The 20,407-nt window shown below is 36.2% G+C and overlaps 1 protein-coding gene and 1 long non-coding RNA gene across 2 annotated transcripts in view; one reads left to right on the forward strand and one right to left on the reverse strand.

Annotated features, from left to right (window-relative positions):
- Positions 1-9,105, forward strand: part of DSG1 (desmoglein 1) — a 38,808-nt gene extending 29,703 nt beyond the window's left edge. Inside the window, exon 15 of the mRNA XM_054461326.2 lies at positions 256-9,105. Coding sequence (XP_054317301.2) covers positions 256-1,305 — 1,050 coding nt within the window. The 3' untranslated portion in view covers positions 1,306-9,105. The remainder of the gene's footprint in view (positions 1-255) is intronic.
- Positions 9,106-9,237: 132 nt separating this feature from the next.
- Positions 9,238-20,407, reverse strand: part of LOC134738440 (uncharacterized) — a 32,742-nt gene continuing 21,572 nt past the window's right edge. The window contains exons 2-3 of the long non-coding RNA XR_010124164.1: positions 15,501-15,527; positions 9,238-9,282 (exon numbers count right to left, since the gene is read on the reverse strand). This is a non-coding gene — a long non-coding RNA (uncharacterized LOC134738440). The remainder of the gene's footprint in view (positions 9,283-15,500; positions 15,528-20,407) is intronic.

Genomic DNA, 20,407 nt, shown 5'->3' on the forward strand with positions numbered 1-20,407 from the left:
ACACAATTATAAATAAGTCCATCTAAGGAAATTTTAAAAATCGTATTATTGGAATTATACTTAAAATGATTTCTAACCAAATTATTTCAAATAATTATAAAATGATTTTTAAGGCATCTCTAGTAGATGTTAGAATCTTGTTTTATTTCATTCCTCTTTGGAAATGCTCTGGAAGAAAAACTAATGATAAAGGCTATTATATTATTGTTAAATATGCATTCATAATTTCATTTTCTCTTTCTCCTATAAATTCAGAAAGCATATGCTTATGCAGATGAAGATGAAGGACGCCCATCTAATGACTGTTTGCTCATATATGACATCGAAGGTGTAGGTTCCCCTGCTGGCTCTGTGGGTTGTTGTAGCTTCATTGGAGAAGACCTGGATGACAGCTTCTTGGATACCCTGGGACCTAAATTTAAGAAGTTGGCAGACATCAGCCTAGGAAAAGAATCATATCCAGACCTTGAACCTTCTTGGCCACCCCAAAGCACTGAACCAGTTTGCCTTCCTCAGGAAACAGAGCCCATTGTTAGTGGACACCCACCAATCTCCCCACATTTCGGCACTACCACAGTAATTTCTGAGAGCACCTATCCCTCGGGACCTGGTGTACAGCATCCTAAGCCTATTCTCGATCCTCTGGGCTATGGTAATGTCACTGTGACCGAGTCTTACACCACCTCTGACACTCTGAAGCCCTCTGTGCACGTTCACGATAACCGACCAGCATCAAATGTGGTGGTGACAGAGAGAGTGGTCGGCCCAATCTCTGGCGCTGATTTGCATGGAATGTTAGAGATGCCTGACTTGCGAGATGGGTCAAATGTTATAGTGACAGAAAGGGTAATAGCACCAAGCTCTAGTCTACCTACCTCTCTGACTATCCATCATCCTAGAGAGTCTTCAAATGTGGTAGTGACAGAAAGAGTAATCCAACCAACTTCCGGCATGATAGGTAGTCTGAGTATGCACCCCGAGTTAGCCAATGCCCACAATGTCATTGTGACAGAGAGGGTTGTTTCTGGTGCTGGCGTAACTGGAATTAGTGGCACCACTGGGATCGGCGGTGGCATAGGCAGCAGTGGCCTGGTTGGCACCAGCATGGGTGCTGGGGGCGGGGCCCTGAGTGGAGCTGGCATAAGTGGTGGTGGCATCGGCCTGAGCAGCTTGGGAGGGACAGCCACCATTGGCCACATGAGGAGTTCCTCTGACCATCACTTTAACCAAACCATTGGGTCCGCCTCCCCTAGCACAGCTCGAAGTCGAATCACAAAGTACAGCACCGTGCAATATAGCAAGTAGTCAGGACCCCAGCTCACTTTTTCATAGTCATTGTTGTTTAGATCCAATTCCCACCACTAAAAAACTAACAATGTGATTTATAACGCACAACTTCGTGCTCAGGTCATCTAGGAGCAAGGTGAGAAATCACAATGAGAAAAATAAATGGAAACACCGCTGCTAGGGGAGAGCTCTCCTTAGCGTTCATAAATTTTTCTCTTATATTAGGACTAAGGAACTAAAACTTGAGGCAGAGTCTTCTTTGTGCCTGAGTGGCCTGTAGTCTATCTCCAGCATGTAACTGGCCTTACGACGGCCATTGGCATAATTCTCCTTGCTCTGTTTTGCTTTTCCATATAGCTCGAGCAAAATTCAAAAAGAACTAAATATGCAATATATGTTCACGTCTATGGGAAAAATCTAAAACGTGTGCCAGATGCCCTGTTGGTTTCACAGATAACATAAATAAAAATTCAACCACAGATTTATACAAGGGTTAACCATTTTTTTTAAGTTTGACTACATAGTCAAGTCCACAAGCCATCAAGCACTCCTACCTTAATTATTGCACTAGAGAAAACAAATTTCAAATTAGGAAGTGTTTCCTAGGAGGAAAATTCCATTAGAGAGTGGCAATAGGATGAGGTTTCTTCAGGGTAAACTAGCAATGCCTGAGCCTGAACTTTAATTTGGGGCCTCAGTTAAATCTCCTGTGGAGTCCAGGATTCTTCTGATTCTAGTTTGTGTTTAGTGATAGATGTAGTCTTGACGAATATTGCTTACTGGTGAGGTTGAGGAATATCACACTCATCTTTCCCTTTATCACTGTGGTTTTGACTTAAGAAAGCAAAACTCGCTAAGTTTACTTCTCAAATTGAAGCAAGTCAGGCCTGACATGGTTGTCATCACTAGTGGCAAATGACCTTCCAAGTAAGCAGATGGGAACTGAATTGTGTTTTCAGGTTTTGTTTTTAGTACGTGATATTCATTGATATCCAGCTCTTTATTACATAGCTCTGAAGTTAAAATGATTTACATAGGCCGAGCTGTGGACAAAAAAAAAGAAGCTTGTAGTATGCTTAAGCTTTGGGGAATTTTTTTTGTAAGGGGATCTAAAAAAAAAGTTTTTAGAACATGTAAAATGTTTAATGGGGAAAGTTGGAAAAGAATTCTTTTGTAAAGTAATACCATGCTAATTATTTGCTTTTACTAAGTAAAGTAGTGGTTGCTTTAGCAAACCTCTGCTGCCATTTTGCAGGAATCAACCAGGAACCTTTAGCAGAATTGACAATATGGTGTTGATAAGCATGAAATAATAATAGAAACCTATTCCGCTAGTTTATTTCCCCCCTAATTTTTCTCACTAGCATAAATTTTAAATTCCTGATTTGATTTGTCAATAAAATCTTGGCTTATATATGCTCTGATTTATAGGGAGTGTCCAAATTATATAGTGTAACATATTTTTCTAGCTTCAAAATTTAGTAATGTCCTATTTATGATATACCATTTCTGGGTGTTTGCTATATAGTATTACCCAATTAAAAATCTCTAAAAAGAATCAAAGCATTCTAAGAAAAAGGTAAATTTACTATTGGCATGGTAGAGAAATTTTTTTCTTTCTTAAATACAATGTGACTATAAGCTCACTAAAATGAAACTCTATATGACAAAATAAAATTAGAAAAAAAATTTGCCCTGGAGTTGTGAATTATATACAACTTTGAAAGAATTTACCCCAATTACTCAAATTTCCCAGGAAATTACAAAGCCAAAGAATATTCGACTTCCTCCACTGGATAAGAGTGAATTATTTAACCTAGAGCTATTTTGCTCTGTAACAACAGATAAGGCTAATATTTTAAAAGCCACAGTATACATCTTCTTTTAACTCTGTAGAATATGTAAAATTTTGATAGTCTGTAGTATGCTAAATGCAGAAGTATAAATAAAGTCATTCAAAGGGAGTCTTTTCTTTTTCTGCCACTTACGGGGCTACATTAAGGATGGGTAGTCTTTCCAGGAATAAAGTCAAAAGGTATTTATTAAAACATACTTGAGTATGCCTGGGTCCAGGAGTTTTAAGGAATAGAAATAAGTATTAATGAATTAATCAAGTAATTTATTAAAGGTAATGGTAGCTGACCATAGGAAACTTGCTTGCTGTTTTAATATGAAATATCATCACAAGCTTTTCTTAAGACATCTGATATCTTCCAGAGATATTTTTTAGGTTGTCTTGCAAACAACAAAATCACTGTCTTTAGTAACTGTTGCTGTTAAAATCCATTGATTGTTGAGATCCCCACAACTTAGTTACATTTGAACTCCTAAACACTGTTAAACGATGGGAAAAACAAGAAAAAACATGGCCATATGAGTCGTCTATCTTTCTAGGAAGATACTTTCTAACCAAACTTTTCTTCCAGGATTGCACATTGATGGGAAAAACAAGAAAAATTGAAGTATCAGTCATCTATCTTTCTGGGAAGATACTTGCCAACTAATTTTTTCTTCCAGGATTGCACATTGATTTTCCATTTAGTCCTAAATTTTAGAATTACCTTTTCAAGATATCAACGATTTTAGTAGTTATTTAAAGGCATGTCATTTTTCAATGGACAAGCTTTGGGCAGAACTTCGTTCTTCTTTTTAGATGTTTGCTCTAGATCATATACATCATGTCATAGACCAAGAAGAGATATGGAAATCATTTTTATAAGTGAATACTATAATTAGGATTCAAGCTGAGTTTCATATCAACTTGCTCTTAACAAAAGGAAGAAGAAAGAGATAGTAATTTAATACTATGTATGTATGGTTTGAAAACAAACCATAATGTTTATAAAATATCTATCTGACTGTCTAAAGAGGTAATCTTTAGGGACAAAAATCAGTGTATTATAAATACTTTACCATTTATTATCAACCAAAATACCATCTCAAGCTAATTTTGATACCGAATTACAGATATACCTTCTACATATTATTTACTTCTAAGCACGTTGCATGATGTAATTGCATTTGCACTGAAAAATTAAAAGAAAAAGTACATATTTAGGGTTATTTATATATCTTCATCTAGACATCTGTTCTACATTTGTGTATAAAGTTTTTAGCATCATAATTTTTATTCCAGAAAATGTTCTGACAAAATTTTAATTATATGTCTTCAAAAATTACATTTTTTACTCTAGTAAGTAGATGTTTTTAGTTATCTGGCAATTTATTTCTGAATTTATACCAATGTTTGATTGTCATGGTACAGAATATATGACACTCTTTGACTTTTTCTGGAGTTGAAAGGCATTATAATCTTTAGCATAAATGGCCATGACTATTTTGGAAAGACATTTAAAACCCAAAGGAAACTTTTTAAAGTATTTGCCACATTTTCCCATGCCTATTTCATAAATTCCAACTTTTTTTTTTTACAATTTCTAGTATTTTTAAGACCCATTTCACATTGCACTAGGATACAGCAGTCCACAGTAGAGTGCTACTCTCCTTGAAATCAAATCTGTCTTCCACTTCCAGATTATTCAATTTATGTTAGGACAAATCTTGACTAGATCAACCTATTATCCATCAGATAATTTTAAAACAATGTGTAATCTTGTTCAATTGTCTACATTCTCTCCCCAGTTTAGCTGTATTTGAATTACTAAACACTTTATCGTCAAACTGTACCTAGTCTAACTTATTTTTCTTTTGCTGTCTGTTTTACAAGCATTTTAAAATTCTAATATTCATCTCTGGTGGTGTTTAAAACAAGGTTCTCTTATTCAAATTTCAATATAAAAGTTTTTGGATTATTTGGGTGCTAGTTTCTTGCTTGGTTATCTGTTGGTTTTTTTAAGTTGATTTGTAATTTCCAAAGAGTTATGCATACAGCAATAAAATGATTAATATGCCTCCCTTATCTTTTCTGAATTGTAAGCAAGGGGGAGGTTTTAGACTGTAAAACCAAAGTTATCAGATCTAGTTATTATCATCCTGTATTGGAGGAGATATAATTCTTTTATTTTCACAATGTTAAAATATGTTTTCATTCTCCATTTCCCAGCTATCTTTTTTTAATGTGTACTGAGGAACCTACTCTCTGGACCACTAATTACAGATGCTAGAGCCCAGCCTTGATCAGGTGGTTAGCCCCACAAATGAACAGATGATAAAAAGCTGCATTTTTAGTTTTTATTTAATACTTGTAGCATCTTCATACTTTTACCTTTCTTTCTTTCATACTCTGCATTTTTATTTTTGCCTACACCAGCATTTTATTTCTTTTAAAATGACTTTTCTTCTTTTTTGCCTTTTAAATCATACCTTTTCATCTTTACTGGGATGCATCTCCTTTTGTTCTCCAATGCCACTTCCAGACTATTATCAACTTCATCTTGCACAAAATCTTACCTCTTTCAGACTTGTATGATCCTTTCCCTCTGTTCTCTTCTTCATAATGTCTCTACTTCTAATGAAGGCTCCAATATCCTGGCCTAAAGTTTTTTGTGACTTTCTTAACTTCTGAGAGTGTTCATAGTAACTTAAACATCCACATGGATGAATCACCCAAGGCCCAGATTCTCATTTCTAGACCTCCTTGTAGCTAATGCCTCATTTGTTTGCTTGTTTTATCAAGCTTCTTAAGGTTCACGTACACATGCTGTCTTTTCTTTTCCATGTCCCATCAGACTTCAAAGTCCTCCCATCAGATTATCATAATGGTCCTTACCAAGCTTGTCTAAGATCTATGCATTGCAAGAACAAGGCCTACTTTTCTCTTCTCCCTCTTTCTTAACCTCTGGGAAAAATATCTAAAAAGTAACCCTTCTCTCTTCCTTGAAACACTCTTGTGTCTTGGCTTGTGTAACACCATTCTCTCCTGATATCCCTTGTATTTCATCAGCCAGTCTTGCTCATTCTATCTCTCTTGTTTCTCATTTATCCAATCCAAAGTTTGATCCCAAGCCCTCTTCTCTTAACATTTTACACTGACTCTGTGAGACCTCATCAATATCCCTTTTTAAATGTTCAAAATTAAACTTATAATTTTACCTCCAGAGTTTCCCCATTCCAATCATTATTACTCCATCTACCCATTACTCAAACCAGAAACTAAGTACTCCTTCATCTCATTCTTTCTCTTACTACCCAAATTTTATCCATTAGGAAGTTCTGTTTATTTTATAACCAAAATATATAGTAAGCCATTTAATAGTTTGTATTAGTCCATTATCACACTGCTATAAAGATACTACCTGAGACTGGATAATTTTAAAAGGAAAGAGGTTTAATTGACTCACACTTCTGCATGGCTGAGGAGGCCTCAGGAAACTTACAATCATGGTGGAAGGCAAAGGGGAAGCAAGAACCTTCTTCACATGCCAGCAGGAGAGAGAAGCATAAGCAAGGGAAATGCCAGATGCTAATAAAACCATCAGATGTCATGAGAACTCACTCACTATCATGAGAACAGCGTGGGGGAAACCACCCCCATGATCGAATCACTTCCCTCCCTTGACACATGGGGATTATAATCCAAGATGAGATTTGGGTGGGGACACAGAGCCAAACCATTTAATAGTTTTAATCCTTATCTGTCACCATCCTATGGGCAACTGCCTCCTAGGTAGTCTCTCTGCTTCCACATCAGCCTTCTTCAAACAATTTTCTATAGATGAACCTATGTGACCTTTTAAAATATTAATTAGGTTGAGTCAACCCCCTATTTTAAAAATTTCAATGGATTTCCAGTGAATGTCCCAGAAAAGCCTGCAGGGAGCTGCCTGATATAGCACTGGTCCACAGTGGATGACAGTAATTTGCACCATGATTGTTGTAATGGAAAAGTTGAAAAGAAATGAATTAAGGAAACGTTTTGGCTTTTGCAAATGGTATTCGCTCTGCACGAGCCCTCCTCACTTTTATATGGCAGCATCCTTTCATCCTTCAAGTAGCAATTTAAATATTATTTCTTCATGTATTCTTTCCTTCGTCAATGTTTTCACGTATTCATTTATTTACTCTATGGATATTTATTGAATTCCAAATAGTTATACCAGGCAGTGGTGACATGACAGTGAAAGATAAAGTCCTTCTCCTTGTGGAGTTTATGATCAAGATAGAATGGAGATGGGGGAAGTCTGACAATAAAGAACAAACGAGTAAATATGTGATATGTTAGATGACAGTAAATGATCAAGGGAAAAATAAAGCGGGATAATTCAGGAGAGGGATTGCAGGGCATGAGGGATGCACTTTTATATAGGGTAATTGAGTCGGTGTTCTATTAGAAAGTAATATTTGAACAGAGATTTGAAGAACATTAAGGAGCAAGCCATGTGGCTATCTGGATACAGGACATTTCAGACAGAGGGATATTCATGGAAGAGCAAGGTCTGTATGTGTGAAGAGATTAAAAGAAGGAAAGCAGCAGGAGGTAGGATCCCAGAGGAAAGGGTTGAGATTGAGTTTGGCCTTGCAGGCCATTCTAACAAACTTATTCTGAATGTAATGGAGAGCTACTGGAGAGTTGGGGCTGAGGAGTGCTTTGTTCAGGTTTGGGGTTGTTTGTTTATTTGTTTGTTTGTTTTGAGATGGGCTCTTGATCTGTCATCCAGGCTGGAGTGCAGTAGCATGATCATGACTCAGTGCAGCTCAACATCCTGAGCTCAAGAGATCCTTCCACCTCAGCCTCCAGAGTAACTGGGACTACAGGCATGAGCCACCATCTCCTCCTGATTTTTGTATTTTTGGTAGACACAGTTTTGTAATGTTGTCCAGGCTAGTTTCGAACTCCTGGGATCAAGCAATCCTCCTGCTTTGCCCTCCCAAATTGCTGAGATTATAGGCATGAATCACTGTGCCCAGCCTAGATTTGTATTTTTAAAAGAACATTCTACCTACAGTGTTGACACTTTAGGAAGGAAATCACAGAATCAAGAAGATATGTTAAAGAGCTACTGCAATGATCCAAGTGAGTGAGTGATACAACCATAGCGGGTAGCAAAACAAGTGACAAAAACAAAACACAAGCCCTGGACGATCAATAAAGTACCATACAGAAAAGAAAAAAAAAAGGAAAAAAGTTCACTGAGCAACAGATTAAATTTAAATCTCACTATGAATTGCCTTGAAAAAACTCAAACATAGTAAGTACAAATGGAGAATGTTAGGTTGGTCAAAAAGTTTAGAAATGATGCCAGTTTCTAGTCATCTACTTGGCTATTGAGTTCATATAAGACAAATTCTGGCTGACCCTGAGAGACTTGCTTTTCCTAGTTTTATAAAGAAAGCTGAGCAACTTGGTATATCCCAGTCTGTGCCTGTTTCTCAGTCATATCTCTTCTTTCTTCAGCTTTTATATAAAACCTAGGAGGAAGAATTTCTGCCTCCAGAGCTTTCTCAAAACCACTCAGAATATCAGGCTCTGATTCTTACCAAAGTTTGTATCTGGTTGGACCCAGAATATAATTTGTCACATTTTTTCAAAGAAAAATGTTTTGATGCATTCAGTTTATTGACTGTCTGTCTCAAAGTATATGCCAGTTTCAGCTTAATAAATTATAGACATGTGATTCTCAGCTTGTTTTGACCACTGCCTTATATTGGGCTCATCCAAATGCAAACTCTGAGTCAGGATTAGAGAGCAATTTTGGAAGGAGGTAGAGGAACCACTGGTAGGTAACAGGGAGATGCAACATGCAAGGGAAAGCTACCAATAAATTGTACCTATCAAGCCAATTAGAACCATGGGCAATCGAAACTTAGTCCTCCTGGGGAAAACACTGGGAGCCAGTGTAGTATATGCCCTGTGGTTAAGCCATCGGAGAAATATGGGAGATAGTGTATTTATACATACCAGCCGCCATCAGTTAATAACTAAGGGCCACTTCTTGAGATAGTTAATTCCCTGCGTCTGCTGCAAAGGTGGGCAAAGTGGCTTTGGCATCGGTTAAGTGAAAAAATGCAGGACCTGGCCCTTTGGGTGCGTGGGCACTGAAATGATAGGAGAAAAATACGGAGAAAGCTTTGTCAAGATCTGTTACAGCTATTGGGATATTGCAGCACTCTGGTAATAGATGCCATGAGAAACCTCAGAATTTGCTGACATGACAGGCCTTTCTTGAACATTTCCCAGTGAATAAGAATGGGTCAGATGCTACCATATTGATAGATTAGGTAACAAAACCCAATGGTGTGAAATAGAAAAGTCTTCAGGTCCCCCATGTCATTAACTTGTGCCTTCATGGTTTTATATCATTTATGTTTATTAGATGCTTGCCCCCCATAGATGGTTACACATATAACCATTTTTCTATAATACATGACTTGGCTTTACTATTACAAACTTAGGTATGGCCTGAATAATTGGTGCTTTTTTTTTTTTTTTTTTTTTGAGGTGAAGTCTTGCTCTGTGGCCCAGGCTGGAGTGCAGTGGCGCAATCTCCGCTCACTGCAAGCTCCGCCTCCTGGGTTCATGCCATTCTCCTGCCTCAGCCTCCCGAGTAGCTGGGACTACAGGCACCTGCCACCACGCCCAGCTAATATATTTTTTTTTTTTTTGTATTTTTTAGTAGAGACGGGGTTTCACCGTGTTAGCCAGTATGGTCTCAATCTCCTGACCTCGTGCTCCACCAGCCTCGGCCTTCCAAAGTGCCGGGATTACAGGCATGAGCCACCGCGCCCTGCCAAATAGTTGGTTTTGATATCTATTTACTCCCAGAAGGAAAGGCTGTGAGTTCATTAAAGTTATCATTTTTTTGTAAACATAACCCCAACATTTTAGTAAGTTGTTACTAATAACATCATACCAACCTATACTAATAACATCATACCATACCAATTAGTATGTTACTAATAACAACATACCAGTCTCTGAGAGATGTTCTTGCACCTAGCTTATTTCAAAAGGTGTAACAGGCCAGGTGCGGTGGCTCACACCTGTAATCCCAGCACTTTGGGAGGCTGAGGCAGGCAGATCACTTGAGGTTAGGTGTTCGAGACCAGCCTGGCTAACGTGGTGAAACCCTGTCACTACTAAAAACACAAAAATTAGCCAGGTGTGGTGGCAGGCGCCTGTAGTCCCAGCTACTTGGGAGGCTGAGGCAGGAGAATCGCTTGAACCCGGGAGGCAGAGGTTGCAGTGATCTGAGATCACGCCATTGCACTCCAGCCTAGGCAATAAGGGCAAAACTCTGTCTCAAAAAAAAAAAAAAAAAAAAAAAGGCACAACAAAAAAATTATATTGCCATTAGTTGAGTATGCAAATAATTAAATAACAAATGTTGAATTAATGTGTGATGCACAGAGGTCAGCAGAGCAGCAAACAGAAATTTGTTGAGCACATGAATAAATGCAGTCCGTTTATACTCACATGGTTCTAAAACCCATCCTTGCATTGACAGTCTATAAAAGAACTGAGACCCTCAATTGCATCATATTGCTTATCAAATTCTCACCACTCCAAACAGAACTACTTTTTCCAAATTGCTCATTGGTGTGATGGTACCTCTTTAAACTGAATGACAATATGGCTACATTTTGTGAGACTGTAACCTGTGTCTTGGCCAATTGTCTTACATGCATTTTAGGAAAAGATTAGTTATGTAAAAATTTAGACTTAACTAGTCTTTAGTTAGAGCTGTAGGGTAAAGAAAAAATAGTTTGCTTTTTACCAAACATTTTTCAAATATTTGAAAAATAAAGTCCAAAAAAAGGGATTCTAAAATTGGAACAAGAATATGTCTTTCTTCACATAAAAAAAATCATAGTGGTAGTAGAAATGTACTCCTAGAACTCTGTGAGACTGATAAATAAAAACAACATATGAAAGATCACCTGATAGATGAAATCAAACACACGGAAAGATTCTGAACCTGCTGAACTCAAGAACAAGTGTTGTTCTCTGGGAGAATAAATGTGATTTTTCTATCTCATGGAGCAAGAATGTTTTAGCAAATATTCCTACAGCTTAGGTGAAGGGTATGTCAAAATATCTACTCATCTTTGCTCTCTGTTCATGACCAGTGAATAATTTTTGGACTGCTACCTTGATTGCTAGGGCAAGCAGAGGGCATTCTTTGCAGAGAGCATATGAACTTCAAAGTTATTGCCCATGAAAAGAGCTATTACTCACTGCAAATTAAAAAATTAATATTTTGCCTTATACATCATCTTATATAAACTTGACTATTGAGAATTCATCACCAAGAAAACTAATCTGATTTCAGTATAAAGACAAAAATAAACATGAGACTGGAAAACTGGAATATAAGCCTTGCAGTGGGGAAACTCAAGACAAGTGACATAATTAATAGTCTTCATTACTAATGGAGCTCAGTCCTCCTTAGAAAAATCCTGGAAGCCTTCTGGCTGGTCTTCTTTAACCAACACTTTTATCAAAAGCCTAAACGCCTTCCTTTTACAACATTATGGTTTGTGAAGTGAGGATAATTAATTCTATTTTTAAGATGAATAATATATTTAATAGTCATTAAAACCAAAATAAAAATTAAAAATTAATATAATGTAAAATTTTAAATACAGTTAGACAATTATCACAAATTATGTGTTATGAAGCAGAGTAGCAAACAAAAAAGAAAAATTTTATTTAATAACTATCACTAAAAATTAGATACTAATATATAGAAAAAATCAAGTCAGATCTATACCTCATACTGTAGGTTTTAATGAATAAGTTAAAGATATAAACGCTAGAAATTCTGAAAGGCAGAACACACTCAAAGAGGATAAATTACATTATCCTCTATTTTCTTTACATAAAACTATCTAATTTAATCTCCCATAATTCACTAGGGAGGGAAATAGATAAGGAAATTGTAATTTAAAGAGCTAAATTAACTCTCTTATAGAAACAAACCAAGTTAACAGAAGTTTTGGAATTTGAAGCAGATCTAAATCTGCACATGTCTCAATATGCCTCAGTGACATAGTACATTTACCTAAACTATAAATAGGGATATAATTATATAACTATTGACAAACTAGAACCATAATTAAGAATAAATAAGCTAAAAATATGTACATTTCAACTTCTACAAAATAAAAACTGACAAAGATGATAAAAATGAAGACATCGAGAATGTGCAGTAAATGATATCAGAGTTAAGACATTCTTACTCCACTCAGCTCTATGAAACCAATAAATAATAAATAAAATAAGAATAGAAAATAACCCATCTTCAGAAAGAACCTAAAAATGACTATTAACCCCTCTGCCCCAAACAAACACATAACACAAAGAATGTCTACTAAATACAGTAAAATTTGTATTCAAATTAGTAACATTTAGAACTAGTTAATTTTCCTTCAGATCTCTTTCAGAGTTGCTATTGCCTGAATGCTCATGTCCTCTCAAAATTAATATGTTGGGTTCCTAATCCCCAAGGTGATGGTATTAGGAGGTGGGACCTTTGAGAGGCGATTAGCTCATGAAGGTGGAGCCCTCATGAATGTTATTAATGCCCATATAGAGTAAGCTTGCTGCATCACATTACCTGACTTTAAATTATACTATAAGGCTACAGCAACCAAAACAGCATGGTACTGGTACAGAAATAGATACATAGACCAATGGAACAGAATGGAGAACTCAGAAATAAAGCCACGCACCTACAGCCAACTGCTCTTTGACAAAATTGATAAAAATAATCAAATGGGGAAAGCGTTTTCTATTCAATAAATGATGCTAGGATAGCTGGCTAGCCATATGCAGATGAATGAAACTGGACCCCTACCTTTCATCATATACAAAAATCAACTCAAGATGAATTAAAGACTTAAATGTAAGATCTCAAACTGTAAGAATACTGGAAGAAAACCTAGGAAATACCATCCTGGACATTGGCCTTGGCAAAAAATTTATGGCTAAGTCTTCAAAAGCAATTGCAACAAAAACAAAAATTGACAAGTGAGGCCTAATTAAACTAAAGAGCTTCTGTACAGCAAATAAAACTATCAACAGAGTAAACAGACAACCTACAGAATGGGAGACAATATTTGCAACTATGCATCCAATGATGTCTAATATTCAGAATCTGTAAGGAACTTAAACAGTTGAACAAGCAATAAACAAATAATCACATTAAAAAGTGGGCAAAAGACATGAATGGACACTACTTAAAAGAAGACATATAAGCAGCCAACAAACACATGAATAAATGCTCCACATCACTAATCATCAGAGAAATGCTAATTAAAATCACAATAAGATACCACCCCAAACCAGTCGGAATGACTATTATTAAAAAGTTTAGGGAAAAAAAAAAGATGCTGGCGAGGCTGCAGAGAGAAGGGAAAGCTTATACATAGTTAGGGGGAATGTAAATTAGTTCAGCCACTGTGATAAACAGTTTAGAGATTTCTCAAAGAATTTAAAACAGACCTACCATTCAACCCAGCAATCCCGTTACTAGACATATATCCAAAAGAAAATAACTCATTCTACCAAAAAGATACATGCACGTGTATGTTCATCACAGCACTACTCACAATAGCAAAACATAGAATCAACCTAGGTGCCCATTAATGGTGGACTGGATAAACAAAATGAGGTACACATACACCATGAAATACTACACAGCCCTAAAAAAGAATGAAATTGTGTCCTTTGCAGCAATATGGATGCAGCTGGAGGCGATTATGCTAAGTGAATTAATTCAGGAACAGAAAACGAAATACTACATGTTCTCACTCACAAGTGAGCGCTAAGCATTGGTACTAATAGACATAAAGATAGCAACAATAGACACTGAGACTACTAGAGTAGGGAGGGAGGCAAAGGGCAAGGGTTGAAAAACTAACTATTGGGCCCAGCACGGTGGCTCACCTGTAATCCCAGCACTTTGAGGAGCCAAGGCAGGCAGATCACAAGGTCAGGAGTTCAAGACCGGCCTGGCCAACATAGCGAAACCCCGTCTCTACCAAAAATACAAAAATTAGCTGGGCATGGTGGCGGATATCTGTAATACCAGCTACTCTGGAGGTTGAGGCAGGAGAATCGCTTGAACCTGGGAGGCAGAGATTGCAGTGAGCCGATAGAGCGAGACTCCGTCTCCAAAAAAAAAAAAAAAAAAAAAACAACTAACTATTGAGTACTATGCTCAGACCTGGGTGATGGAATCAATCACACCCCAAACCTTAGCATCACACAATGTATCCATGTAACAACATGTACCCTCTAAATCTAAAATTAAAGTTGAAATTATTTTTTAAAAAAGAAAATACAAATTTAAATGACAATGAGGTACCACTATGTGCTTATTAGAACGGCTAAAATTAAAAAGTCTGCCATACCAAGTGCTGGTGGGAAAGCAAAATGATACCTCAAGTTTGGAAAGCAGTTTGGCAGTTTCTTAAAATGTTAAACATGCATCTACACCATGACCCAGACATTCTACTCCCAGATATTTACCCAAGAGAAATGAATGTCTATAAATCTGTACAAAGATGTGTACACAAATTTTTATAGCAACTCTATTTCAGATAGCCCCAAACTGATAACAATGCAAATGTTCATCAACAGATGAACAAAGTTTAAACAATTGTACTATGCTTATACAGTTAAATACTACTCAGCAATTTAAAAAAAGAATGAACTATTGATGCACAAAACTCTGAGTATGAATCGCAAAATAATTGTGCTGAGTGACAAATGTCAAACAAAAAATGAACACACTGTGTAGCCCCATATATAAAAAATAAACTATACTTTAATAAATATATAACATAACATATAATTCCATAAAAAGTAAATTAATCTCTAGTGATAGAAAACATATTAGTGTTGCCTGGGAATAGGGTAGCTGGGTAGGGTGGGAAGGAAGAATTATAAAGTTGCATGGGGAAACTTTTAGGGATAATGGATACGTCCATTATCTTGGTTGTGATGAACTGGATGGAAAATTCCTAAACAAAATAGTCACAAACTGAATCCAGGAATATACCAAAAGTACCAGTGACCAAATTTGAATTTGTTACCAACAATGCAAGATTAGGTTAACATTAGAAAATCAATCCATGTAATATACACAGTAATAGATTGAGAAGAAAACATATAATCTTCCCAATATACATGACATGTTTGCTAAAATCCAACGTGTTCTTATGATTAAACATTCCTAGCAAATTATGAGCAGGAGATTTTCTTAACCTTATACACAATTTCTATAAAATCAATAAAACAAGTATTATACCTGATAGTGGAATATTAAAAATTTTCTCTTTGAAATGAAGAAATAACAATGATTTTTACTATCACAGCTTCATTTAACATGGCATTGATGGTTCAAAAAGTAGGAGGGAAAGGTTATAGGGACTGGAAGAAAAAGAAAACTATCATTATTGTCAGATTAAAAGATCGTGTAGTCAAAACTCCAAAAGAATCTTTGGATATATCATTCCAATTTTAAATATGGATTTAACAAAATTACTGGACACAAAAATCAAAAGGCTGAAATCAATTGTATTTCTATCTGCAAGAAAATGTAATTAAAGAAATATAACATTTATACTAGCATCAAAGAAATCTCAAGTACCAAACAATAAGTATTTTAAATGCCTCTGTAAGACCTTGACAGTGAAACATAATTAAACTGTATTAAATAAACTTTAAAAAAGAGATATGTTCCCTGTTTATGTATTCTAATACTTGAGCCAAAATTGAAATTTGATTCTTTCCAATTTACTTAAACATATTTTGCAACCCTAATCAAAATCCTAGTTCACCTGTGAAATAGCTAGCTGATTTTAAAATGTACAGGAAATACAATTGTCCAAGAATAGCCAAAACACTTGAATGGAGCAAAGTGGGAGAACGTTCTCCATCAGATATTAAGATTTACTACAAAACTATGCAATTAAAATGAAATTAGCAATGACATAAGAATAGACAAGTAAGTAAAAGGAAAAAAGAGTATGCAGTTTAAAAAGATACACACTTTTATGAACTTATTTTTATTTAAATTTTTAATATTTTATTATTGTTATTTGTATATTATTTATTTTATGCACAGATTTTGACTTATTATAGCTGGTATTGTAAGCAGTGCAAAAAAACACACTGTTTTCAATGAATGTGCTAGGACATTAAGGTATCCATACAAAAACAAAGATGAAATTGACCCTATACCATTTACAAAAATCATCTCCAGGTAATTTAGAGATATAAACGTGTAAGGCAATATATTATAGGTACATAAAAAGCTTTCTTAAACAAGACATAAGAGCATTCACTATAAAAGAAAGAATTGATAAATGAGGACTGAAAATAAGAGTTTCTAGTCACGATAAGAACTCATCAAAAAATTTAAAAGATGAACAACAGAATGAGTTCAAAATATTTGTAATGCATGTAACCAACAAATAATATATAGATATGCATAACTTAGAGCACTAAAAATTATTTTTAGCAAAGAGAACAATGCAGTTTAAAAAGGGGGAAACACTTTAATATGCAAATATTAAATGTTTATATTAATATTTAATATTAATAACATTAAATAATTTAATATGAATATTAACAATTAATACTAATAACAAAGGAAAAAATGCAAATGGCCAACAGACATATGCAAAGATGCCCAACACAGCAATAATCAGAGAAATGCAAATGAGATATAATACTCATCCTACAAGTTGGCTAAAATTTATAAGTCTAATAATGCTTTTGACATTGGTGTTGGTGAGCAAAGAAAACTCTCCTTAAACTGCTGATGGGAGCTCAGTTGGTATTCTCTAGCAGGTTAAAAAAATGTTAACTTATGACCCAGAAATTCCACACCTTGATACAACCTAGGGAATTCATGTACATTTGCTGACATAAAGGAGACATGAGGAAGGAAGCAGAGATGATGTGACTGCTGGAAGGAGGACATAAGCCAAAGAATGAAAGCAGCCTCTACAAGCAGGAAATAGCAGAGAAATACATCTATTCCTAAGAACCTCTAGCAGGAACAAACCTTGCTCAAGATTCATTGTGGACTTCAGACCTCCAGAACAGTAAGATAATAAATTTGTGTTGTTTTAAGTCACTAAGTGTGTGATAACTTATTACAACAAACTAATACAGAAAGCAGAATTGTTTATAAAAACCTATCCTATGTGAAACCATAATCATTATCAATTGCAAAAAAATCAAAACAAATTCAAAAAAATACAAATTAAGTGAATTGTGACACGTGTGACAGAGGCTGGTTTCTCTCATATACAAAAGTATATGAAAGAACCAGTATTAAAGACATCAGCAGCCCAGTGGAAAACCAGGAAAAAGGAAATAAATATTTCAAATAAAAAGAAATATAAATGGCCAATATCTCTCCCCGGCCCCTGCCTCACCCCATGAAGAGATGCTAATCTTATTCACACTAGAAAAATGTTTTTGACTGGGTGCCGTGGCTCACGCCTGTAATCCCAGCACTTTGGGAGGCAGAGGCCGGCAGATCACTTAAAGTCAGGAGTTCAAGACCAGCCTGACCAACATGGTGAAACCACGTCTTTACTAAAAATACAAAAAATTAGCTGGATGTGGTGGCAGGCGCCTGTAATCTCAGCTACTCAAGAGGCTGAGGCAGAATTGCTTGAACCCAGGAGGTGGAGGTTGCAGTGAGCCAAGATTGTGCCACTGCACTCTAGCCTGAGTGACAGAGGGAGACTCTGTCTCAAAGAAAGAAGAAAGAAAAATGTTCTTGTTTACCTGATACCATTTCTCCCTGGGCCACCCATAGGGCCACATGATTACCCTGATTCAATAATTCTTCAACTTCAGCCTGCCTCCCCAGAATTACCTAAAGAGCATGTTAAGAATGAATAATTCTAGATCTCATCCCCAAAGATTTTGATTCACTAAATTTGGGGCCAGGAAATCTGCATTTTCTACATAATGGCCTAAGAAATATATTTCAAAACACACTGCCTACCTTTTGACCTTCCTATTGCTGGATTTCTTCCTCAGACATCCTGAGCTGACCAGATTCCATAGTCGAGGTTGCCAGATATATAACTAACAGCATCAAAGGTTAACCATGTACATGATACAACTTTGTCATAAGAGGGGCACTGCCAGTGTCACTGAAGAAACCAGTGTGACATCTAAGTAATTGTCACACTGTAGAATGGCTGCCACTGTAGTCATCGGGAGGCAGGAGGCAAAATAAGATGATATTTCCGAGATAAGTATGTAGCAAGTATGCAATAAGTATGTAAGTAATATGCTTTATTTAATATAGAGCTAGAAGCCACACTCTTCTGTCTCCACTTATTTGGAATACATCCCATACCTGTGAATTCACAGAGATAATCAACAAGGCATCTCTGTCAGGATGTAAGCATGATTTTAGGGTGTAAACTAACATCATCTTTATGGAAATAACATAACTCTTCATGAAACTGATGTTTAATCTCTATGATTTCTTACACCCACTAAATAACCTGGTTGGCCGGCCCCTTGTTGCCATACATAAGTTGCCTTTAATGAGGGGACAGGATGTTTATCTTCAGTGTGGTAGGTGAACAGACATGTGTTCACAGCAATGACTCTAGGTCAAAACCTTGACAAGCCTTGTTTACCTTTTGTCCGCCTCTCCCCAGGCCCAGGCTGATGAAAACCTTTTGCTTGCGTCAGCTCTAGAAACAACTTGTGCTGCATTTGACCAACATACTTTAGGACCATAAATATTTTTTAAATTTCCTTCCCCCTAACTCTTGCTTTCAAGAAATAGAATTGTCCTTGGATACTTGAATGATATCCAGTAGTAACCCTAGACTAGAACAATTTGATGGAAAAGTTTGCCCTAATGTCATTTCCACAATATCTTTGTCTGTATAAATTACATTTCTGTTTTTCAAAGAGGACTTGTATTGGCATGTATTGAATTCCTTGCCTTCTGTGGCATTGATTTGAAAAGTACAGGTGTTAAAGCTCTCACTGTGTTCTACACAGATGTGACGTGGAGAATAAAGATGTCTTGCTACTTTATACAATATTATAGAAGCATAAGTACAATGATTAAATATCAGTAGCATCCCTAAAAGCCAATGTGTGGTTTCATCTGAGCAAATAAAATGTCACTGGTTTGACATCAAAAATAAATACTATAAAAAACTTGCTAAAAAATATTCTGCTCATAGAACCAACAGTTCAGTAAACTCTAAAGTATGGGAAAGTCTTTTAAAGCTAATAGTGTTTAACCATCCACTATTTTGCCTTCGCATACGAAGCTAATAATGAAAAGTGACTTGGTATTTATATAAACTGACTATGAATGAGGAGATGGAATTCTTGCCTATCTTTGGCCCTAATAAACCGTACAGCCTCTCTAGACTATCACTATCACGTGGGTAGGAGAGAGGCAAGATAGGAGAGATTGGATTATATGATCTCTGTGATATCTTTAAGCATTAATGTTTTATGCTCTATTTCTATAATGACTGATACTCTTCAAGAGAAACAGAAGTAGCTACTCTTTATCTACACGAGCTCAGAACCATAACCAAGTTTTGTCTTTGGGAATTCCACTGTAAAATCATCTCCTGTGGGAAACAGTAGCTCACACCTGTAATCTCAGCACTTTGGGAGGCCAAGGCAGGAGGATCACTTAAGCCCAAGAGTTTGAGACCAGCCTGGACAATATAGCAGGACCTTGTCTCTACAAAATATTTTAAAAATTAGCCAAGTGTGGTGATATGCACCTGTAAACCCAAGTACTTGAGAGGCTGAGGTGGGAGGATCGCTTGAACTCAGGAGGCAGAGGTTGCCATGAGCTGTGATCAGACCACTACTGCACTCCAGCCTGAGAAACAGAGCAAGACTCTGTCTCCAAAAAAAAATTTAAAACAAAAGATCATTCCCACAAATCTCCAAGGAGTAAACAGAAATGAAATGATGGGGCTTCAGGTAGTTCCTCCTTAGTTGCTGAAGAATCTTTTAAATATGTTCATAATTATAATCTGGATTCAAATTCTGGATACCATTGAAATCAGGAGTTTCAAATGGAGAAAGCTAGAGGTACCCACATAAATGATCTAGTACCTATTTCTATTGCTTCCTGTTTCTTTTCTTTAAAACTCATCCTATAAATAGCATTCAAGTAGATAGAAAATCTTA

The sequence above is a fragment of the Pongo pygmaeus genome, chromosome 17 (assembly GCF_028885625.2).
Source record: "Pongo pygmaeus isolate AG05252 chromosome 17, NHGRI_mPonPyg2-v2.0_pri, whole genome shotgun sequence".
In the NCBI taxonomy this organism is placed as follows: domain Eukaryota; kingdom Metazoa; phylum Chordata; class Mammalia; order Primates; family Hominidae; genus Pongo; species Pongo pygmaeus.